Here is a 24,720-nt window from a genome sequence, read left to right as displayed (position 1 = left end):
TAAGATTAAATTATGGGAGAAGTACATATAAGAAGAAGTTCTGTGAAGAAAAAAAAGTTCAGCATCACCGTACTACTGACATTTATGAGCTGTCAAATCTCATATGGTACATACTGGAATTGCTCCTCTCTGATATTTTAATAGGTTTTTTTGTAAAAAAAAAAAAAAATTCTTATGTGAGAGAAAGCGCTACTCTTACCAGATTTCACCAGATCTGTTATTTTCCCTGATTAGCAGAATGTGTCAAACAGCCAGCTGCAGATCAGGACAGCTTTATCATGAACAAGTCCCTTTCTAGCACCGATGTTAACCAATTGCTTGGTACAGATTGAGGTCCATTTTGGTTTTATTCCCAGAGAAGTGAGCATTGCATTGGTCATGGCAAGCAGCAAAGCAAAAAGATAATCACCTACCTGTGCTGTGCAGTCCGTATTGCAGCTTACCTTGGAGTAAAAAAGGGTCTCCATGCGTGGACGGGACACACAGAGTCATGGTCAAGATGGTCAGCACTGCCAGACACAGCTGGGCAGAGCACATCCTCTCCATGTTCCCAGTGCCCAAAAGCATCCTTCCTTCAGGCACGGTGGAGGACTTCAATGCAACCAGCGCCAGATGAGCTCACTTTTAAGAGGCAGTGGATGTGCCGTGATTGCAAATGGCCTTTGGAGGAGGGGAGAAAAATATCTCTTGAGATATAATTCAACCTGTCAATATGATTCACTCCGTTGGGAGTGGACAGAACAACCCAGTAACATATGTCAGATGGAACCTGTTCAATATATCTCATATCAGACTGATCTAATGAGATCTGATGTTCCCACAGGCGTGCACCATTCACGCACGTTGGTATACATTCCATACATACATACATTAAAAATACTTTTTCAGGGCTGCTGCTTTAACAGAGTTCAGGCATGAGGACTCCCACATTAACAAGGAAGATTTGTCTAATGWACAAGCTGCCTTATTTTACCAGTTYGGACAGAATCAGGTTAATGGGGTTTTGTAATTTATCATCTCACTTCCTAGTGCCTATATTAATTAATGTGAGATATAATGAGTGCTGAAGTGGTGGGAAATAGAGGGGGAGAGCTCTTTTCCTTTAACTGATTGGAGAATGTTGAGTGTGTCTTGCTCACTGTGACTTATGGCTTTGTCAACGGGAAAGGCATCACACCCTATTTTGGGATTATGTCTGAGTGGGGGAGTGCAGATTTGGCAGTAGATATGGAATACGTCAAGGATGGGCAAGAGTCGTCAGTTTTTTTCTTGAGGGAAAAAAAAAAGAAGTGGAAGGTCAGATGCTGGTTCTGGCTACACAGTCTTGTTTTATAATTTTAGAGCAAAGTACTGAGACACACTGCACATATTCCATATCTGCTCAGGCCATGACTACATCTTGGTTTGACTTCCTTTTGTTGTCTGTCCATCACTATTGATTGGGGACCTGCTACTACTTTTCTACAACTTTACCGAGAAAAAGATTGTACACAGTAACAGTGCTAGGCTTTGTTCTTTACTTCTCCTCTTCCTGCAGAACTGAATCATTTGTACTTGTGGTCTAAGCCCGGCCAGGAACTAAGCACCAGAGAGTTGCCAGCTCACTCCCCCCATGGTGGGAYGGGGGAGAGGATCAGGGCAAGCTCTGAATTGTACGTACACTCCTAGTGACTCACTGTGTGTGCTTTTTTGGCACCAGATCACCCAAGATAGCTTCATCTGATGGCACCTGCACTTCATCTCAGCTAAAAGACAGGATCATTGCCATGTTTGGGCTTTTGGCTTCTGGTCCTCAGCTCTCCCTACTACTTGCTATGCCTTGGACAGATATTGAATTATAAGCCTTTTAATAACCCTTGTAATAGTTTATTTTTTAATATATTATTAAGAACAATTGAGAGGGAGAAACTCAGATTTTTTTTCAGGACACACCTATAAAAATTAATGTGATGTTTCCAATAATGAAAACTTCTCTACTGAGAAAATATCCCAAAATTTTCCCTGGAGATGTAATATAGATAAATTAACCAAACCTGTCATTTCTCTCAGATTTGTGAACAAGGAAACAGCCATCTGAAGTGCTCCCTTCTTCAAAAAGCTCTTTTTGGACTGAAGGACACCTATGTTCTACTAGAAAACTTTTCCAGCCACCTCTGTCTCTCTAATGCACCAGTTTCAAACTGGTCAGAGGTGAGCAGCCCCCATGAGGCCATAACTTGATGAGCATCACTTTGCACAGTAGTCCAGTGTTTCGAGCTCTGGCTCAAAACTATATCTTTAAGGAAAGGCCAGGTCCATTTTAATTTAGTGCTAAATGGGTAAATCTCAGTCTGTCATGAGATCTGTGAAATTCACTTTGCCTGGATACAGAAGGTGGGTTTCTCCATCTCATCTAAGTTTATGCCAAATCCACAGATCTCTGACTGCTTTTCCCTACCTTTGGCTGCAAGATCTCATGGTCTATTGGCAGGCTCTTTCAGGAAGTTGAGTTATTCCTGGGATTTGGATTTCTTCTTACACTGCAGAGAAACTTCAGTTCTGGATCATTGCAACTGTTCAGCCCCCAAGATAACTCATGTATAGAGTGTGCCAGACCTTTCAAGTGGTGGCTGTGGTGAAGGTGGGGAGCTGCCATGCCATATTTACATGTGAAAAGGAAGATGATTGGCAATGCTGTGAGGAGGGGATGGTCTCAGGGAATAGGTTGGTGGAGAGATTTCACTAATGGAATTTTTGTATTTTTTGAAGTTAGGAGATAGTTGATTTGCACTGTCAGGCTTTTCTAAGACTCCAACCTGGAAAATTTCTTTGCTTTTAGCCCATTAATCCAGGTGCTGAAAACATTACATTTTATTTTGTTCTTATGTATTTTATTCTCAACAGGGAAACATCATAGTCTCTGTATTCTTTTTGTTACTTCACTCATTGATAATGTCTGATAACTGATAATGTCATTGATAATCATCCACTGAGCACTTGTGTCTGGAGTTCAAGGATAGCAAGGACATGAAGATGTGAGCTCCATCTCTACCTCCCATGGTCTTGGCCTAAGCCCCTTCAGGCAGAAGATTCTCTTTTCAAAAAGCTATGCAGGCCTCAGGTAACCCAACACAACCAAACTGGAATTTTTCAGGGGTCAACAAACCCAATTAGAAGACAGGAACAGAGAAGACTTGGCTAAATCAGGTGCCACCAAATCCAGCTGCACCAGCTCTGAGTGTGAGAAATGTCAGTGCCTGGAGGGTGTTGATGGTCCTGAGAACCCTCAGGTGGGGCCAAGTCATTTCTATGCTGGGGCAAACCTGAGAGAACAAAGCCCACTCCAGATTATTTAAAGCACCACTGGAAGGTGCTCAGATATTCTGCTGATGTGTGGTGCAAAGTCCCAAACAGAGCAACTTGACTGCAAAGAATAATTAAGATATTGTGCTCATTAGCCAGGAGACTAACTCCCCTTGCAGCTTCCTGAGAGGAGGGAGTGCATAATGGGGAGATGTAGTTATAAAATGAGATTTTCTGTTCCTTAGGGGACTGTTAAAACCAGTCAATATTTATGAAGCTTTTAGTCTGACTCACACAATTTGTTCCCCCTTCTATGTGCTTGTCTTTGGGGCTCAGCTGTTGCTTGTCCTGTTCCTGATACTGAATTAGAAGCTGTGGTTCAACTGTATCCTTGCTTAAAGAAAGGAGAGGGAAAGGTCCAAGGCAGTGTGTGGAGCAGCTCAGCTGTCACCTCACCAAAGGTAACCAAGGGTCACACAGAGGTGAGCATAACCAGCTCACATCCGATGGGCATCATGCTAAAGATAACCATCTCCTTGAGGTTAAGGCTGTGCAGGGTAAGATGTGAAGCTGGGATGCCTGCCTGGCTTTCACTTCCRCTCCRGGGCTGGCCAGGAAACCATTCAACWTCTCAGAGAGCAAGCCAGCTCCAAAGTGTCACCCTGGAGTGGGGGACTGAAAGGGTAAATCAGGAATGTAAAGGTGTTGAATGTGGGAGTAGGCAGCCTGTGGAGAAAATGGAGCAGAGGCAGTCGTGGTACAGCTCTCAGTTCAGCCTCTTAATGTGCAGCTGAAGCACCTCCTCCAGACTCAGCCTCCCTGCTGGCTGGAGTGACTTGGCTGAGGTTCCTGGTGAGGAGAGGAAGGCAATATAGAAACCTCTTCTGCTTTGAAATGTGCCGTGACCTTCTGGTCTCAAAGACTTCTGCAGTGATGGCCCTAAAGGGTAAATATTGGTGTGCCTGTGTAGCACTAATGTGATCCCCATGCCAGGACAGTGTCCTGAAGAGGCATGGTCTGGAATGACCTGGTTATAGCACCAGATTCACCCTGAGCTCGATCCCTCTCTGTTCTGATTTACCTTCTGCAAGCCCAGAGTTCATCCTGGATGATGAATGTAGGTGATGCATATATTACTTTGTGCAACATAGCCATAAAGACAAGGCTGGATAATTCCCTGCTAAAAATACTGGTCAGGCCACTTTTAAGGTAGTGGAGGTCAACTTTATCTGCTAACAGTGCCAACCTTCACTGCCATTCCCCTTTCTCTCCCTGCGCTCAGTAACCATATGGTGTTTTAGTTTATTGAGAGATGTTGCCCATTTTCTTGGAAAACTGTCACTATAAGTCACCCAAGGGAGGGCTTGGAGCATACACAGGTCTGTAGTGTTTTGGTGAAACCATAAACCTCACCTTTTGGAGAGCCTGTCCTCTTGTTTAGTTTTTCATTTGCACCCTGAGCTGCTGATACCCTGTGCTTGTGCAAGAGGGTGTTTTATTGAGTGAACATCAGTGCTTTATGCTGTAGACTTGCATATACAAAATCATGACTTGAAATGACAGGTCCAGCTGTGGTTGTAGGAGGTTCCATGCCTTACGACCCTGTGGCTTTGGAAACAAACCTGGCACAAGTGATAACACAGGATATTTTTTGTTTGTTTTTAGTTTTCTTTTTTATTATTATTTTTTAATCCAGAAAAGGGGGGGGGGGGGGGAGGTGCAATCATATTGGGTGATTTTTTTTAGGTAGACCTAGAAATTTTTTTGAGTGGAATATAGCAAAGTCACTGCTAGGCAAGAGCTGCACTGACTTCAGCCCCCACCACCAAATTTCTTCTTAAAACATCAATATGTTGAGGTTTCATCCAGGTGGTAGCAGCTGTGAATATCTGAGAATGAGCAAGGTGCTTTGTCATTCGCTGCCACATTTGTTAGGATTCTTATGCCTCAGTTGTGTGGGCTGGCAGGCAGCCCCCTGCAGCACTAAGCAACTTATTCTGGCAATTTCTGTTCTTCTCACATAAGATTAGGAAAGATACATTTAGCTACTTTCTTCTTCCCTCGTCTACTATGTAACACTTTAAATAATACTTTCGTTTAAGTGACATTTTGGAAGGCATATATGACTTCAGATGGCACATGCTTGCTCCCCAGTTTGACAGTCAGCAAAACCCCTTGTTCTTTTGTGGCATGGCTCATGATTTTTCTAGTCCTCCTCATCATGTTACATGTAAGCACAAGTCAAGTTTCCTCTTTGCTCGTTCTTTGCAATCACCCCATTCATTACCCCTGGTGAGCTTTATAATACCTTAATCCTTGCAGGCTCCTGCTCTCCTTGTTCTTCAGGGAGCCTGAATTCCCACAGGCACCATTCAGCTACCTACGGAAATTACACACCTGCTTCTGGGTTCTCCTTGCCAATGCTGTAATGTTTGCTTCCTCTCATCCACCCCTTCTGGCACAGGATTTCAAACCTCTCTTGAAGTGTCTTTGCTTAGAAATGCAGGGATGTTGATGTCTGAAGTGCTGGTTTTTTTTCCCCTGTTTTTTCCCCTGCATCACTGCATCACCTGCCTCCCTTGTTGGGCAACCCTACAGCATCCCTGCCCTAGGCTGGGGGTAGATCCTGTTTGAACCCCAAACCGATTTTTATTTATTACAAGRGGTAAACAATGCACTYAYATCCTTTAAGCTTCCTGCAGATTGMATGGAGTCCTGTGAGGGGYTTTATGCAGGAATTTGACTTTRGACAGAAAAYCAAGAGCCCGTGTCTCCAGGAAGGTCGGTTCCCTGGCATCAGTCATCACTGACACACTGGGTTTGGGCACAGGCATGTGTAACACCTGATAGCATGAGAGACCTAGAACCATTTCCCCCATCCCTTTGCACTGATCATTAACGCATGCACAAGTTCCTGCCTGTAGGATCATTATTCCCTGTGTCTATTCGGACAGCAGCCTCATCAGTTGGAAGTGAGCTTTGCCGTCATTAAGGAAACTTTAACAAAGACTGTTCTGTCGAAAGTGAACATCTTGATGAGACTTAATTTATTTCACAGTTGTTGTTATCCTGTTGACCTAAAATGACAGCAGGAGACTTGGAGAGGTGCCCAGCTTATTTAACAAGCAAGCACAAAACTGTCTCTCCCTGCCTAGAGAAAGAGTTTAGCAGCATAAAGCAATCCTAGTTCCTAGTCCCAGTGCTCTGCCTGGCAGCTCCTGCCCATCAAAGCTCACTGTAGCTTTTCTGCGGGCCAGTCCAGATTGTATTGCTTTTTTTTTTTCTTCCCTGTTTTTAAGAGTCCCAGCTTCTCCTCTGTGTATCCCCTCAGGAGTGTTTTCAGTGCTTTGAAAATTAGGGAGAGTGTTGTGTGGTGCACCAGTGTGACAATCTGGGTTTACTGCAGTGTTTGGGGGCAGATCAAATGCCTGGATGCAGGTAGGGAAAGCGGCCAGTACTGGAGCTCCTGGTGTTTAATACATGTGCAGTGGCACAGTCCAGCTGCTGTGCTGTGTCTGAGCCCTGCCCACAGCTGTCTGGCAGAGCACAATCCTCACAGATGTGCCTGGTATACGTGGCCTGCCATGGAGAGGAGCTGCTGGAAAGCACAGAGCCAAACTGGGTGTTCAGTGCAAGGACATGGACCCAGAGCTGCAGCCAGGAGAAGTGCACAGAGATACAAGGAGAAAAATCACAATGGGAGGTGGTGTGGTMTTTAGCCTYRGAGATTTTCAAAACTCACCYRGGGAAGGCACTGAGCAACYCCGTCAGATTTTGAAGCCAACCATGCTTTGAGCAGGGGGTTGGACTAGTATCCTGCAAAATCTCTTCTGAATGAAATTACTCAGTGAGAGAAGAGTTAAAGTCAAATCAAATTCTGCTTTTGTCACAAGAAACGATACGGACTTTTTTTTTTCTGACAAAAGATCCTGTGAAAATAAGTACCTTTTATAAAAGACTGAAGTGTCATTGTCTGGTTATCTTCATCAAAAGGAAGTGGTTAGTCTTCTCAGCTTTACTGGGTTTCACCTACCCACTGCAACATGTACTACTTGATGCTGCCCAATTTGCACAGGAAAAGTTGATGTCAGCCTCTCAGAACAAATACCTTTCACGCCTTTTTCCTAGAAGGTGCAGCTTCAGACACAAGTTAGAGTTGGGAGGGTGATTTGAGATCAACCACACTGAGGAACCGTTTTGGGGGGAGCATCAGATGTGATGCTGCTGCAGTGCTACCATTACATCAGTAACTCATTCTGCGGTTCCTGATTAATTTTTTCTCGTCCTCAGTCTTGCTGTGGTCATTTCTGGATCTTCTATAATCAAGTGACTCATACCATCTTCCAGTTTCAGAGACTTCATCTCTGAAATACATCTCTGAAAGAATCAAGCTAAGATGAGAAAGAAATCTGAAGTCAAGAAGGCAAAAAAAAAAAACAAAAAAAAACCAAAACCCTTTGGTGTGTAATACACTGCCTTAGGGAACAGTTTGACAGTGTTGACAGGGTTTTGCTTGTGTTACCTTTCCCCAGAGCCTACTCCAGCCTTTCTGTGCTCTGACACCTCTCCCCTCATCTCCAACACCAAGAACAAAATGTCATTTATGTTATGTTCCTGTAGTTTCCTTAGGTCCAAGCAGAGCTCACCATCTCTTGGCTATCACTGAGTTCCAGCAGATCTTGCAATATAAACAAATATAGTTACAGGGGGACTGTATGGACTGTGAGGAGCCCATAATTTGTGTACTAGAAACCTGAAATCAGGACAACTGCTCTGATGTGACTTTGAGCACTGGGTACCAGATCTTGCTTTAGTGAAGTTAAACACAGCCGGGAAGACAGTGCACTCTTAACAGCAGTCCAAGTCACATCAGCCCAACATGGCATTTCTTGAATGCAGTGCAGATTCATGACTAATTTATGTTGCTGGCTTTGGCCCTAGACAGACAACTTAATATGATACAAATTCATTAGTGAAGAGTAGAGCAAAGAGCTGTGTGCATGGAGCAAAGTGCACGACCATTGGGAGGAAAGCTTTAAAGCTTTGTTCATAAATGTAGGGTCGTAAAGTGGCTCTGTTGAATTAAAGCTGCTGTGTAAATGTGAGTGCTTCAGGATTTCAGCTTCTGCTGCTCTGACTTGAATACTTTATGGTGAGAGAAGAGCAGAAGAAAACCATACTCTGGGCTTGGGAAGCTGTGACCTCTGTCAGATCAGTAGATTCTGTGCCACTTCTCCTGTATGGTCCTGGTTTCTTGGCATCTTCTTTTGCCCAAAACCAAATCTTATCAAGTAATAAAAAAGCTTCATTAGTGAAAGATGAAGGATGTTCAGAGGAATATACCTAGTTCAGAAAAACTCTACTTTAGGAGAAACCAGAAATGGATTTTAGACCCCTCATTCGCTTAGAGCTGGCTGAAACCATGGGGATTATTTGCAAGAAGTCCAGTTGTACTGCTTGTGTGGATGGCAGGGATTAGAGGGAAGAGCTGGGCAGAGCTGGGTCTGTGACAGGAGATAATCTGTGCGAGCTGCCCCTTGGAGGGGCAAGACCCCGTGACTAATCGCCATCTGTGTGATCATATGGAGTACCTGTGGAGTGGGGCTCAGCTGTGCACCCTCTAGGCAGCAGGCCCATCAGCTCTGTGTGTGCCAGCACTCAGGAGAGGTGTACTGCATGTGTGCATGTGAGGGGATCACAAACACACACAATTCTGTGACTTTTTCTGTGCAAAAGGCTGAGAAGTTGAAGGGAAGGCAAAGGTTGTCAGATTAAAGACAGTCTKCATACCCACATTGGGGTTGGTGAAATATCATTCAAAAGGGATGCAGTTAAGGACAGATAATTCCCGAGTTTCAGAAAACAAAACTTGAAAATTCTGGAGTAGCACAAGGCTAACCCTCTGGAAACATTTTTTTTTTGGGGGGGGGGAGGGGGGTGGTAATTTTCTTTAATGTTTTTGCTTTTTAATACAATTGATGGGCGTTTTTTACATCTGACATCTTACTCTGTCTCCCTCCCAGCTCCCATCCCAGTCAGCCAGGGTACAGAGCTTCCCAGAGCCTGTTGCAGAGGAGGAGCAGGAAATGGGCTCCGCCTCTGTATCTTCCTACTCACCAGTGGCACGAGAGCCACGGAATAGAAGCTGGAGGCCACTCATTTTGAATGTGGCGATGATAACTTCACCTTCTTCTTGCATAGACCTCAGCTACACGCACTTATAATTAAACATAACAGTTGACATAAGCGACCGGTTGTGCTGAGCACGGCCCAGAGGAGCTCAGACATCCCTAAACCCCAAATCCTCTTCCTCTTATCTTCTCCCCTTTGCCCATGGGACATTATCCCGTGCTGTTTCTGTGCTGCCGGCARACCGAGGYGGGCAGTGCTGCCGTCTCCGCTGAGAGCTGGCACTGACCCGCGTGTGGCAGAGAACTGCTGGGTTCAAAGGCCTCTGGCTGCTCTCCGTGACCAGGGATCTCTGGCCTGCACTGCCCTCCTCGAGAATTGCCCGTCCCAGCACAGTCACCGCCCCCGCCCTGAGGGACAAGGTGCGGCGGCCGTGACAGCGCCGGGCAGCGGCTCTGAGGGTGCACGGGGACAGATGTGCCTTTCCCGGGCCGGCGGGACAGTGCGAGCACGGCGGTGGCATGGTTTGGGGATGAAGGGGCACAGGCAGCCCGATCCAGCACGGGAGAGCGCCGGGTGACCCGAGCTGCCCGAGAGCTCTGACAGCCGCCTCGGCGCTAGGAGAGGATCTCCGGCCGTCGCCTCAGAGCAGCCAACAAACCCCACGAAACAATAATACAATAAAAAAAAAAACTCCAAACACCCAAACGTATACACAACCGCCCTCGGAGGCTGCCCGTGCCGCTGAGGCGCTACCCCAGCCCCGCCGGGGAAGGGGAGGGGGAAGCAGCCCGGGACGCCCCCGTCCGCCTCCCCGGAAGGGGGGCGAGGGGCGGCGAGGCGGCCCCGCTCCGCCCCGCCCGGCGCTTTCTGTCCGCTCTCCCGCGCCGTACGGCCCGGCCGCGCCGGCTCCATCCGCTCCCAACTTTGTGGTGCGGGGCGCGGGCGGCACCGCCGCGCTGCCCTCAGCGGGGCCGCCTCAGCGGGGCGCGGGCCCGGCCATGGCCGGCATCGGCATCGACCACTCCAAGCTGCCCGGAGTCAAGGAAGGTGCGGCTCAGCCCGGCGCGGGGAGCAGGGGGCGCTGGACGGGACGGGGCGGTGTGGGGGAGATGGGAGCGATGCAGGGCAGAAGCTGTTGGTTTGGGGTGGGTTTTTACAACATTATTATTTTACAGTTTCCAGGCGCCGCGGCGGCTCGGGGCGCTGGCTTGGAGCCGGGTCAGCGGGAGGGGAGGGGACGGGGCGCTCCGTGCTCGGGCAGTGGCACCGGGGTTCCCGGGCTGGCGGTGTCCCGGTGCCGGGTGTCCGGCGGCCGTGCGGGTGGCGGCAGGGGACGGCAGGCGGAGGCCGGCGGGGAACCGGCAGCGGTGGCTGCACAGAGAACCACGGTCGCTGGACAGAGCCGCGGCCGCCGGACAGAGAGCCTCCGCTGCCGGACAGAGAGCCGCGGCCGCCCTGCTGGCCCCGTTCCCGGTTCCCCTCCCCGGGCGAGCGGCGGGGGGCGGGCTGGCAGCGCCGCTTCTCCCCGGGAGAAGGCGAGGAGCGGCGCTGGGGGAGGGCGCAGCCCTTTGTCTGCGCTGGGGCCGAGGCCGCCGCCGGCGCCTCCGCCGCGCTCCCCCCGCCGCGCCCGGGCAGCCGGGCTGGGGGCACCGGCCGGGGCTGCGCTCCCGCGGGGCAGGGGGCAGCCGGGGCACCCAGCGGGGGATGGACGAGCAGAAATGTCTGTCTGTCCCTCGCGCTTACGGTTCGACCGCTCGGGGCGTTGAAAAAATGGGAGCGGAACTGTGAATATCCACAGATGTGGCGATTTGAGGGGGACTGCTGATGTTGAGGCCCCATTTGTGAACACTTAAGCGTACCGTTTTTTATAAAGACTGGCCTGCGTTGAGCCTGGGAGCGCCAAGCAGCCGCTCCCGCCCCGCAGACCCCCATTCTCCCCTCGCTTCCTGGGGTCCTGCTGGCTTGGCCTGTGCTCAGAGCACGGATTCACCTTCTGTAGGGCCGGACTGATCTCGGCTTCCCTGTTAGCAGTGTCTGCCTCACACGTGTGCCTTTGAGCTCAATTAAATGTGCCCTGGAGCTGCTTTGGGTTTAGAAACCTTTGTATGAGATACTTTTTTTCTTTCTGACAGCGATTTGTGATATAAACCAGTAGAAGCTCTGTCATAATCGAGTTAGTTTAGATTTGCTCTCTAGTAATAGAGMGCTTTCTGCCTAAAAGCAAGCAACTCAAATTCCTAAATTCCTTAAACTTGTTTCTCTTGCCACTGTTTTTTTGTTTAATTTTTTTTTTTCAAATTTCAATTCTTACAAAATAGCAGTTGTGAATTCGATGATTTAGCCAAGCAAGAGTCGAAAACATATGTCTGTGAAGGCAGCTGGGGGTTCCTTTTGACCTCTTGGCATCTTTTAAAGCTTCAMTTAGTGTTACTGGAACAAAAGCTGAAGCTGACATTTTAGGGGTTAATGYTCGTCCTATTAAGTCATTAGTAAAGCTGTTACTGGTCATTTTAGTGTGGTCAAGATCTCATCCTTAGAGTCTGTCCACACATGGTTACTCAAGAAAATGAATCCAATTAACCTTTCCAGTGGGTTGATTAAAGTGAATTAAATCCTTGTGTAGATACTCATATTCAGAATTTAAGTAGCCTGGATTTGATTTGCCRTTATTAATTTTTGAATTGAACTAACTGGACTGAGCTCAGGTGGTTTACATGCTGAATGAAAGTACATTTACAGCGTTGCAATGTAACTCAACCAGTCCATGGGAAATTTGCACCTGTGGTATAGTGTGGATTAAGCTTCAAGAGTGTCCTGTTACTACGATCTGTTGTTACTTGATAGCAATGGGATTAAAGTAGTGTCCCAGAGCAACGTGCAAAGTAGATGAGGTTTGAGCCATGTTCTGCAAAGCCTCAGGCATGTGTCACGCTTTCAGTTTAATGGCATCACTTGTTTTTGTTTCGGAAAGTGTTGAGACTGAGCTATGCTTTGGATTAGGTCTTCTCCTGCTTTGTGTCAGTGCCAACCAAGGAAAAGAAATGCATCGCCTGCCATGCTGCGGGAAATATTTATTGTTCCTGATAGAGAAATCACTGTTGATCCTTCTGGAAAAAGCATTCCCTTTCTTTGACTGGGGTAAAGGTTGGCTTAGTCATTCATTAACAATGAAGAACATCGTTTTGGTTTGAGGACTTTGTTCTTTTCCAGCTGTGTTTCRGAAGAGGAGGTGGTGTGTCCAGGTTCTCCCTGTGTGCAGGTAGCCTGGGCTGCTGAGAGACAGCTGCTGAGTCCTCCTCTCCTGGAGTGATCTCAAAAGCGCTTCTRAAAGTGGGATCATTTCAGTGCAATCATGGCAGTGAAAATCTGATAACTGTAGCTAGGTGCTGCAGGAAGTCTTGTTTCTTTTGTTTACTTTCCTTTTTTATCTCTCAAAGCATTTATATTACCAAAGGCCTGATATGGATGGCATTTTGCTGGTGAAAACTGCTTCAGCTGGTCCAGTTTATTTTGTAGGCAGGGGTTTACTGGTGCAAAATACACCTCAAAACACACTTTTCCTAGTAGAAATGAAACGCTTGTGCTTCTGCCTGGTGTTACAGACGCATTTCCCCATGAGTAGTAACAGTGGATCTGACCTCTGTGGTCAGTAAACCTCTTGTAAGTTATTTGTTGAAGGTTTTGGTGTTAGTTGCAATCTGTGGCCTGTGCTTCTCTGTCTGCATTTTTGTTCATTTCCCAATTGTCTCTGACATATTTGCTTTTCGCAAAGCATCCTTTGCTGTTTGCCCTTTTGACCTGCCTCAGGAGATTGCTCAGCTTTGTGTGTGTAGATCTTTTTTACTAGAGGTCTCATTTGCGAGCCTTTTGGTGATATAAACATCCTGGAAACATTATTTTAATTAGCCACTTATAAAGCAAATAAAACTGTCCTGGGCTCTGTTTGATCTCAAACTGGCTCTCATCTCTTGTGACCTGATGCATTACTAGCAGCTATGTTTGGGCAAGGCTCCACCCTCTCCTTGGCTGCCTGCTGTAAATGAGCCCTTGGACTCGAGAGCATTCCTGGCTGCATGCAGGCAGRCAGAGCTGCACGGGAGGTGTTTCTGGGGAGCTGTTTTGGAGCTGTGCAAACCTTGCCGCTCTTTGGAGGATGTATCTGTCTGCTGTTGCCTTTCCAAAGGTCTGAGACAACATCTTTGTGTGTCTGCTCAGTCTGAGGCTCAGTCCCTCATACATTGTGGTCTCCAAGAGCCATCAGTTGTTGGCAGCAGCAGAAAACCCCCAGGTTTGGGCATTCTCCCAGGGGCCCCTCATCTTCCTGCCTGTTTGAATCCTCTGTGAGGAGAAAAAAGGGAGAGRTGGGGCAGGGGGAACCTTGAAGTCTGTCCTAGCAGTGTGCAGCTCTGTAGAACTGTGGAAATTTGCAGTGGATAAAGTATTTTTATTGAGTTTTATTTTTAGTAGTACTGTAAAGAAATGCAAGGGCAGTGTTTCTGGGCTGATCATTAGAACTGACCCTGCCACGCTGCTGTCTGGAGCTCCAGCTTTGACAAAGGCTGTGGCACCTGCGCTTGGAGAGAAACAACAAAGCCCACACTGTGGTTTCTGCTCTTTGTTAWGCACCTGATTTGACTTTTGTGAGCTCCTGAGCTGTACATTCAAATTCTGGTTGTAGTGTGCTGCCTGAGAGGCTGGTATCTCAAACGTGGCAATAAAACATACAGCTCTGTCTGTGACCTTGGGGAAACAGGAAGAGCTTGAATATTTTCTGTCTTGGCAAGGCATTCTCTKGGGCAGGCAGTCTGGCTGGGTCTCTTTTGCCTTAGCATAAATTGAATAAAAGTTTGCTGTTAGCATCAGTCTTCCTCTTCCTCTCCGCTACAGACCTTTCTTCTGACCTCTGCAGCTCAACATGACCTGTGCTGAGACTCCTGCAATAAAAACCTCCTGGCTGCTGACTCTCCAAGTGACTGGGGAGGGGGTCAGCTCTGAGGTGCAATGTGTCAGGYTCCCATGGAACAGACTGAGGTTACTGGTTTATATTGAGACCTTTGGTGCCTGTCTGTGCTCAGCAACATGACAGCAGACAGGAGAAATTTGATGTCTGTCAGAGGTGGAAGGGAATTGAGGAAGTGTTGATGGCTGGCACGGTGTCTGATGAGGGAAGATTCTGCTTAAGGGTTTTTCAGGGGAATGGTTTTGAGGGATGAGCTATCAGCTATATTCATGTGAAAGAGGCATTGACTTCTTTCTAACTGGATTAGTATAATCAGGGCAACAATTTTGAGAGCAGCTGAGGGTCAGCTAGGTCATTGTGAAGCCACCTACCCCATGCCCTTTGGCTCCAGCTGGGACTTTTGCTTGCAGCATCATGATTTTCTGCTTTGTGATTTCCTTGTTTAGGGGCTCTGAAAAATTCAGGCAAGATGGATGGCTTGAGGGCAGTGGGGAGGTGGAGAGTGATGGGACTTAGACACAGGTCACTGGTTCACATCCAGCTCTTCTGGGTAATAGGAGGTCTACTTTTCCAGCATGCATGAATTCAGCAGCTGAGGCTGTGATACTCATTTCATCTCTGGTTAAAACTGGGTGAAAGTTTTATTATTCATTCAGTGATTCTGGGTCTGCAGTGCTTGGCAGAGATGGGCAGGATTAGCATTTTTCGTGTTCTTGGCTCTGAGAGACAACTGAGCAATCAGGCCTGCCTCCTCCCATCCTAAAATCCGTAACACTTGTCCTCTGCTGGCTGCTGTGGAGGCTGTACTGAGGCAAAAAGATCACTCAAAAAACAGTCTTTGGCACAGAGAAGCTCCCAGACTCCTGTTGATGCTTTTTGCAGAGATGTTTCCTCAGCTCCTGACAAATTTTTTTGAATGGGGACAAGAAGGGACACAGACTATTTTTGCACYGATTCCTGGGGATACAGGGATGCCATGGTGGTGTTTCTCCCATTTATGATACAACCAGGACATTGTGACATYGTCCATCACCCATTGCTGCTCTCTGAGTAATGATCCCAGCTGAGCAGTGTTTACTGTCACCACGGGCCTCTGTTTAATCTTTCATTTCCTGTGACCATGGAAAACGTCAGTGAGTGCCAGGCAGAGGTGGAGATGGCTGCTGCAAGGAGCAGGAAAGGCCAGTTCTCTCTCTGGCACGAGGAAAACCTCGCTTGGAGAAACAATGGGATATGCTTTCGGACAGTGTGAAACTTCTGTTTTGCTGGAATAAACTTGCTTTTTCTTGCTCAGGGTCATTCAGTTCACATGAATGTGCTGATTTATAGGACAAAGTGACAAGGTCCCTGCCTRCTTCCCTGTCCCCTTCCCAGAGTGTCCCCAGCTTGCTGGCTTCCTGCTCCTTTGCTGCTGCTCCTGTGTAGTACTGATTTGAAGGCTGAAGGACTGAGGAGGGAGATTGGTCCATTGTGAAACTGCCTTAAACCTTGAGAAGCTTTAGGTCCATTTTCTGGTGTGGCACTTGACCTCCAGCTGTTCTCCAAGAAGGTGATAGATACAGTTGCTGTTCTGCTGCTGGTTGGTTGCATTGCAGGGAGCAAAGGGCATRTTTGCTGGACATTTCCACCAGGAAAGCTGCAGTCTCCTGGAGGCTGACTTGTGTCAGCGATGTTCTCTGTTCACCTTACAGYCCTGACTTTTCCACAGAACACATAYAGGACTTTGTTGAAATCTCTTGACACTTCATTTAAACTTCCTTTTCACAAACTGGAAATTGGAGCCTTCCTGCTGTTTTCTTTCTCAGTACTTGAAAAGATACCACACAGCTCGGTGAGTGAGAGTTGTGTGGCCTTGACTGCATGGCTGCTGGGAGAGACTTTTAGCAGTGCTRCAAAGAGAGCAGGGGAGTGCAGCATCAGGCTCTCAGTGTAAAGGGGGCAAGGCAGGCTGCTGTGAACCTTGCATTGAGMAAAGGGGATCAGTTAGGCCTGGGTGCCCATAAAATGTACCCTGTAACCCCAGGCACACAGTGAATTAAGCTTACCAGAAGTGTTACTCCCCCTGGGGAGAAGGGTGTAGATGAAAACCTACTCAGAGCCTGACACAGCCCATCTGCATCTGCCTAAGTATTTTGTGTCAGGCTCCAGAAACTCAACTGGTGATTATTTTAATTGCACATCAACCCACAGTACCAATGCCACAATGCTCTGTCAGCCAAATTAAAATAGTGAGATCTTTTTGTCTCAGGCTCGGGTTGGTAGAAGTTTGGTCTGTGTGCTCTTGGTAGCTCTGCCCTGTGGTAGGTGCTCTTCAGGACAGAAAGTCAAAGTGGGTTTGTAAGTGAGTCACTTTTTTTCACTTCTCTTTTGAAAGGAGGTATAACAAGCTGTGTGCGGTAAAACTGAGTTCCTGTGTGCATTTTCGTTCATCCTTTTCTGAGCCCTTTTGCTGAACCAGAACTTGGTAGCTGRAGGAGCCAGCTCTAAGGGGAAATGTTATGTGGGTTCAGTGTGTGGTGTTCAGTGAGTAATGGCAAAGGGGAAAAGAACATTAATGAWCAAGTATTTGAAAACAGAGACATACCTTAAGGATACTGACAGGAGTGACCTGAGAAGTAATGGGGCAAGAGGGAGGAAGGAAGTTGATGTAAACAGGAATATTTCCTGGCAGTAAGAAGGCAGTTTTGAATTTCTTTCTGCATTATATAGCATTGGCTCTTTACATCCAGGACAAGAGGCTGGAGCATGCTTTGGCTGGGAATGCTCCTTGCAGAAGGACATGAGTCAGGGTAATGCTGGTCTGGCTCAGGGCAGCCTCCCCTGGTGTGGGTGGAARGCKTCTCCAYCTCTGCACAGCACMATGACTTTGCACTGCARAAGCATTTGAGCTTATCATRTATGTCTGTTCTGGATATGGCAAGMATTGCTTGTAGCATCCTGGTGAAAAGAAATGGCCTCTCCCTCTGTCCTGGTGTTTTATTAGTGGGGTACTGACTGGTGGCATGGGAAGGATTAATGTCCTAAATTCACCAGCGTCTTCTGGAGCCTTTGGCACTGCTGCTGGGAGCTGGGATGAGGTGGTGCAGCTCAGCTCAGAGGAGACCTGGGAATTTTCCAAGGCACCAGGGTGTCGGCTGTTTTTGTGGCAGGCAGAGAGCACTGCAGTTCTCAGGGCTGTGCTCTCCTGCAGGCCATCTGGTTGGCGCCAGGTTTCCGAAGGAAGTTGATGTTGGGAAGAGGCTGGGCTCTCCTGACCTGATTTGCAGTGCTGAAAGGACTGGTCCTTGGCTAGGGCTGCACAGCCCTGCCTGGATTCCACACATCCCTCATTCAAGGTGGAGAAGTGGGTTTGTCTCCAGCTCAGTGCTCAGTTACCTGGTGTTCCAGGCAGTTGGCATTGCCCACAGCATCAGCTCTGGCTGTGTAACAGGTGAACTTACTTGGTCCTGATTTAACTGTTATTTTTAAATTTTTTCTCCTTTTAAGAAGCTGTGACTATGCAATATCACCTGAAGGTGATACAGTTCCCAAAGCAAAAAATTTTACCTTAACTGACCTGGGTCTTATTTTGCGCTTTCAGAGAGGAGAGAAGGCTGCCAGCCTGCTTCTTCTTTGTGCTTTGCTGTGCGTGTGAACTGTGGGCTCAGATGCCACAAAGCAGTTTGCTTTGGAATGATGCAGGGATGCTCTGCCTCCCTGTCCATCTGGCCTCAGTTGTCAGGGACTTATTCTTACCCTTATATGCCAGTGTTTTAAATCTGTAGTTGCATTAATGGCAGTGGGCCAACACAAGGCTGTGACAGGAAAGGGGACATGTATTGTTAGTGCTGCAGCTTTACTGATTTGTGACTTGTAGATGGATGTGGAGTTTTGACTGATCTGGGGCCAGCTTTGGTACTTTGTGTTCCCCAGAGCTGACTAATAAACCTGGAGAACTTAAACACAGGAAGCAGGGGGGGAGAGGGGAGCGTACCCATGAGGAGCTGGTGGAGCAAAGAAAAAGGGTTTTGAAACAAACCTAACARCCTCGGTTGATTAGGTAGAGGAAGRGTGTTCTTGCAGAGCAGCTTTGCAATGCTGACAGCAGCTGAACAGGTGGCAGGCAGGACTCTTTCCTTGCATCCTAGCAGCCACCTTTCTAGGGAAAAGGAAGCTGATAGGAATCTGTGCAAGAATTGSAGCTGATTGCAGGATTAGTTCAGATACCTTCAGCTCCTAATGCAGCAGCTGGCAGGGTTTCCATCAAGGCTGGGAGGCTGCCTGGAGGCCCATCCTGGCTCGAGTTTTGCTTCTCTTGGTATTGGATATGGAGGCAAAAAACCTGGCTGGTTTGAATGTGCAGTGGTGCTGTGGTGTGTCCTTTCAGCTGCAGCTCTGGTTTAGCTGCAAGCCACGGAGCAGTCTCAGGATTGGCTCTAGTCACTGAAGGGCTGAAGAGAAAGTTACATCTCTGGGGAGTCTTTATGCTGCTTGTTTTCTCCAGAGGTTCTTGTTTCTCCACACAACTGCAGGTCACTGTCGTGTAAAACCGCACTGTGGGGTTTAGAAAGGAACTTGAACCTTTTTTTGGCATTTGGCACCTTCTGTGTGGGTGTGAGGTTTCCAGCAGTCAGCCTTTTGTTAGCCACCAAACTGAGTCAGGGCATGAAGTTGTACCCGAGGGGCATTGAAAGCTCTCTTTTTGCATCCTGTCTCCTTTGTATTTTGCTACATTATCTTTCAGGATTAAGCAGGAGGAGAAGCCTGGGAGAGCTGACACTTTGCATTATCTCTGCTCCCTGCTGCCTGCCTGCCTCTTTTGGTGTGAGGTTATTCACCAGAGCCTGAGTGAGGACTGAGAAATGCTGCTGAAATATGTGCAATCCAGGGTGCCATGGCTCCTGAAAGCCACCCTGAACCTCAAAGTGGGCCTGTCAGCTCTCTGCAGAGAAACTGCTGAACTGAACAGGGGGTTTGGGTGTGCATTCATCAGAGAACAGGGGGTTTGCCTGTCTGGGAAACTTAGTGTGTGTATTTATCAGAGAATGGAAAATTTGCCTATCTAGGAAACTCAGTGTCTTCTTCAGAAAGTTTTGTGTAGTGGACAATTGCCTAAAATGCTGAAATAAAAGTTRAATTAAACAGAACAACAGAATCTAGTGATCGCTGTTGGAGATGAGTGTGGCGTCAGGGAGTGTACATACAGTGCAAACCTCTTGAGATGCAAGCTCCATGCCCCAGYGGTTCTCTGAGTGGGTGGCTATTTTGAGTTGCATTTGAAAAAAGACTTTTTCTTTTCCTCCTCCCGTACACCAATTTAAATGAGTGGTGTTKGGCTTAAAGTTAAAACTGCCATGACATCCTGTCTGCAGAAGAAACAAAAAAACCCTACAGAAAAGGGTATAATACAATCGATGGGCCACAGCTGAAGGTGTGTTTTATAGCTACAGTGGTGCTCATGGGGCCTGTATGAGCCAGGGATTTTGACCTCTCCTGGTGAAGGCAACTCCTTCCCTGCTCTCCAGTGATGTGTGGGTAGTTTGCCTTCGGGCAACGTGAGGGTAAAAGCACAGCTGTTGGAGCCAAGTGTTGTTTGTTTTGCTGTGGTGCATGGCTGGGAAGCAGTGGTTAAAACTGACTTCTAGGAAAACTTCTCCCTGCCTTTGTTGTTGCTTGTTCCTTTGCACATGTGGTATTAGCTGAGTCAACTGAAGCTGTGTCAAATGCTGGAGAGGATGAACTACACAAGCAGCTTTTGTTCTCGCTGGTGATTGAGATTATCTTCTTCCATACACAGTCCCAGTTACATCTCAGATGTTGTGAGTGCAGTGTTTGGCTGCCTGAGGTCTGCTCTTGGGCTGTGGTGTCGAGCCAGCCAAGCTGCCCCTGGCAAGGATGTCCACCTTGAAGTTTGTGTGCCTGTCCAGTTSATTCATGATTTTGTGATTTAAATGCTCCAACTCAACATTTTCTTTTGGAAGTCAAAGAGATCTTCTTTAGCATTCTTGACCTATTGGTTGGTTTTTAAGCTTTGGGAATAAAAGAAGTTGCTCTTATTTAAAAACATTTCAGATGAAACAAGGTAGGATGGAATTATCCAGTGATTAAAAACATGGAAACCTTCTGTATAAAAGTAGAATGGTAAGTCTTCCCAAATTTTGTGACTGGGGCTTGCTCCAAGGATAACCTCTTGAGGTRTTTTGTGCTATTTTTTCACTGAGTATTTCCAGCTTGCTGTTTACCCTGCAAACACATCACCTTCTGCTTTSAGATGTTCAGCAGATGCTCTCTCAGCTGTAGGACTGGTCTGTGGTACAGTGTGCAGGTTTGTTCATGGAAGTGAGATTGCCAGGGTAGTAGCCTTGGAGTAGGCRCTTTGTGAATGCTAATGATTTCTGTTCCAAGGCAGGTTAAAAAAATATAATCAGGTTCTGAGGATTTGATTCCAAAATACATACAGTCTTTGTTCTTAAAGCATTGTTGGGCAGGTGAGAGCTTAATGTTGGAGAATGGTGCAGACAGCACAAAAGTTTTGCGGCCTTGACCTCAAGCCATTTAGCTCAGGGAAGAGGGGATAACCTCCTTCCCAAATCCCAAGCTGTTCTTAGCTTTCAGGCCCAGACTGCTAGTAAAAAACGCATGGTGGTTTGGTGACTTATTTGTTTTCTTATTTTTAATTATTATTATTTTGCATGTTTACACTTCTGAGAATTCAGCTGAGACCCCTCAGCTCCTCACAGAGTCACCCCGTCTCCTTGTGCTGCTTCATAGCTTGCAGCTATGTGTGGTGCTCTGGTGCTGTGTCTGAGAAGCAGAAATTGTTCCTTTTTTCAGGCTGCCCAGACTTGCCCTCTGTCTGGAATCCACCTTCTCCCCATGAGTTTTCTGATGTCCTTGGCATGATGGGGCTTGGTGAGCAAGGTCCCAGGAATGCCATCTGTGTAACTGCAGCAGACAGACATGTCCTAGCCAGCATCTGTCAGCACCCACATGTGGTAGCAGGAGCTCAGGAATCTCCTGGTTCAATGGGAGAGGCAGGGCAGAAATGGGAATTGMTGAGGTTGTATCTCACAGAGCATCTTTGCTGGGGTTCTGTTTGCATGTTTTATCCCAGTTGCATGTTTTGTCTGGAGGCTGCTCTCAAGGTAGCCCCTCACCTCTGGCTGGGTGGCTGCTTGGTCAGGCTGGCTTTGTTTCAAGGAAATAATTTGCAGGTTTTGGGGGCTTGGAGTGGCCTGACCAGTCCCTGCTAGTTAAGAGTCTMTTAGAGGTCCCAACTTGCTTTCTAATCTGCAGGCATCTTCATAATTCAGCATCCTCCTGAGACTTATAAAAGGCTGTGTTTGCTGCTTGCCACTTRCCACYTAATTATCASCTCTGTAGGCCCTAAAAAATATTTTCAGCTGATGATATTGCTTCTTCATGTTACTTTTGTCTTTCCTCTCCCTCCTGTCCTTCAGATTAGAATTCAAGAACTGCAGATGCTCTAAACTAAGCATGACTCACACCTTATTTTGTGATTTACTCAGCACACAATGCTGACGGAAAAAATGCTGGGAGTGGAGGGGGTGGGGAGCAAGAGATGGTTTTTGAGACCCAAAAGGAAATGTTTGGAACACACATCTGTGGTCCCTGGGTCATTGAACTGGCCCAGGTCCCGGACACGTTATTTGGGCCACGTGAACCAAGGGGGCCCTTGGGACCTGCAGTGGATGTAAAAACATGATCTAAGACTTCAGGCAGAAATGAGGGGGGTGTTTTGCTGTAAGTCTTGCTTGAGAAGCCAGTGAGGGCTATCCTCTTGTTTAGACAGTGCATGTTTCACACCACCCATTCCTGGGTGTTAGGTACCACTGTCACACACCTGAGTATCACTAGCAACATCTAAGACTGCCTTTGGTCCTCTGTTGTGGTTACCTCACTCTGTTTGAAGCAGTTTAGGGTGTTAGAAATGCTGAGCGGTGGAGCTGAGATAATGCCGGAGAAAGTTAGTGAGATGGGTGGCAGAATAAAAAATAGAAGAAGTTATTTCATGACATTTTGCTGTCATACCTAGGGACTTTTTTATCTTGGCCATAAAGGCAGGGCTACAGCCATGATTCCAAAAGCCTCAGATGCACCAATGCACAGAAAGGCATATTTCCAATGAGAACTGCCAGTGGAGATCTGTGCTTGGAGCTTGCACTGAGTCTCTTAAGAATTGCTCAAACAAGTGATCTGCCTCTTCCATGCATGAATTCTGGATCCCACCACTGTTGAGGGTGATGCTTCTGCCCTCATCCTCCCCAGCTGGCACCAATGCTGGCTGTAGCAGCCACTGGGATTCCTGGGCAGGCATTTCTTTTATTGATGGTTGTGCCGGGGTGTATTCCAGGTCTGCTCCCTGCTGTGCCAAGGCTGATTGGCTTRATCAGACTATGGTAAACCTGTTGTGAATGCTTCACGCTTGGCTGGACTTGCCAATTGTAGCTGCTCTGATTGCACCCCTGCTGCTTGTTTGACTGCCTGGTGGCTCCCAGCCAGGGCCCAGGGTTGGAAAGTCAAGTTAATTTGCAATAGTGAAGGTAATGCTAATCTTACCTTTCCTTTTTTTTAGACATACAGTTAGAAAACCAGGAAATGGTTTTCTTTCCCCTTAAATATGAAGCCTCAGAGAGGAGAAATGGAGTCTGATGTCACTGAAGCCTTCCTATTTCTCAGCACAAACTCAGTGTACATAATACCTAGTAATGATTGTGCAGTACCCTGCTGAGACTGGGCAGGGAATGAGAACTAGTGCTGATGAAACTTCATTTCAGACCATTCCTGGCTGGTCCACATCTCCAATTATTTCAYAGTTGCCTCATTGTTGGATGTGAGTTTTCCAGGGTTGGTTTCCTTGGCCTCACTTGCAGCTGCTGTGGCTCTTGGCTCAGTGCTACGGGTACTGGGTCTCGTTGTGAGGGTGTTCTCTGCACTGCCATCAGCACCAAATCTGCTAGGGAGGTGCAGGTGTCCCCATCCTTTGCCACCTGGCTGTCTGACAGTGCTTCSTTGTGTTCATAATGGGATGTTCTCATCTTCCTTAGCACATTGTTCTCGGGCTGATGGGACTTGAGAATAATGTGCTCAGATGAGTTGGAGGCAGCCAGCCCAGCCAAGTTTCTGACAGTGACGAAAGGTCTTCTTGTGCTGCCTGCCCCGCCAGCAGCTCCAGCAGCACAAAGAGAGGGCTGTGTGCTTGAGCTGTCTGYTTGGGTTTGTAACACCAGTGTGTGTGCAGCCAAATGGCTTCTTCAGCAATGCTCGAATAATTCCAAAYGTGTGAGCAAACCTCAGGGCTTGTGGCTGCCCCACCACAAGCTCTGCTCCGTGCTGTGCCCTCTGTGAGGTGGGAGCACTGGGGAACTCAGACAATAGGGAGCTTCCAGTGTGCATCCCTGGTTACTGTTCAGCGTCCCCCTCTCTGTACTGGGTCTTGGTGGGTTAATGTTGCTGGTTTAGGACCCAGCCCCTGTATTCATCTCTAAGCCCTGCAGCTTCATGGCTCACCCCAGGGCAGTGTCCCCCAGCTTTGTCACTGTTGTGTGGAGGTGGGACAGGCAGTGGCAGGGCACAGCCTCAGGTCTGGGTGCTGTATGGCCATGTTGAGGTTGGCACTGGACCTACATGGCTTTGGGTCAGGAGCTGGGAATTGCCCCAGGGAAGGTGGTRCCCTGGCCTCTATGTGCTTCCTGGCCCAGGCACTGAGCTTCAAAACAACCTAAGCAGGAGCCTTTGTCCCTGCTTTATATCTCTGACATCCAGCAGCTGTCAGCTTTAGCGTTTGAGAACTGACAGTTGGAGGAGTTTGTTTTGCTTGTTTGTTTAGAGACTCAACTTCCAGCACTTCTCTGGAGGAGCAGCTAGAAGAAGCAGGCCTGTCTATTGAACTCAAGTGTATGTGAACTTGGCCTTTTAGTTCTGTGTTCATGCTTTCTTTAGGAAGTCTTTTGTGGCCTCTGAGTCCAAAAGGATCAAGTGCATTGCTTCATTGTAGGAATAAAGCTCAGTGAAAGAGATGAGACTTTTCTGGGGTTGGCRCAAGACTGTCAAAAGACAAGGAGCTATCTTGACCCTCCCACTTTCTCGCCTGTGTGCCAAGCAAGTTTCTGTAGTGCATATTTTTCCAAACAGAGGAGTTTGTGGCCTGGGTGTGGGTGGAAAGGAGTAAAAAAAAAAAAGGCCAAGACAAAGCTAAAGTCCTCCTATGCACGTGTGCCTTTCTGGGGAGGATGGAGCAAAGGTCTGCCAGCACTACCAGCATCATGACTGACAAGACAGAGCTCTTGAATACCATGGGGATCAGAGTAGTATATGACCCTGTGCAGAAATGGTATGGGAAGGGC

At 47.5% G+C, this 24,720-nt stretch overlaps 1 protein-coding gene across 2 annotated transcripts in view; it reads left to right on the top strand.

Moving 5' to 3' along the window:
• Window positions 1–10,255: 10,255 nt before the first annotated feature.
• CCDC50 (coiled-coil domain containing 50) overlaps window positions 10,256–24,720 on the top strand; it is a 41,633-nt gene continuing 27,168 nt past the window's right edge. The window contains exon 1 of one of the 2 annotated variants that reach the window (XM_057380614.1): window positions 10,256–10,461. In XM_057380614.1, coding sequence (XP_057236597.1) covers window positions 10,413–10,461 — 49 coding nt within the window. In that variant the 5' untranslated portion in view covers window positions 10,256–10,412. The remainder of the gene's footprint in view (window positions 10,462–24,720) is intronic. The other variant, XM_057380615.1, reaches the window with a different exon arrangement.

Source organism: Malurus melanocephalus, unplaced genomic scaffold, assembly GCF_030028575.1.
Source record: "Malurus melanocephalus ecotype Western Australia unplaced genomic scaffold, MMel_1.1 scaffold_464, whole genome shotgun sequence".
Classification (NCBI taxonomy): domain Eukaryota; kingdom Metazoa; phylum Chordata; class Aves; order Passeriformes; family Maluridae; genus Malurus; species Malurus melanocephalus.
This window is presented reverse-complemented; position numbering and strand designations above follow the sequence as displayed.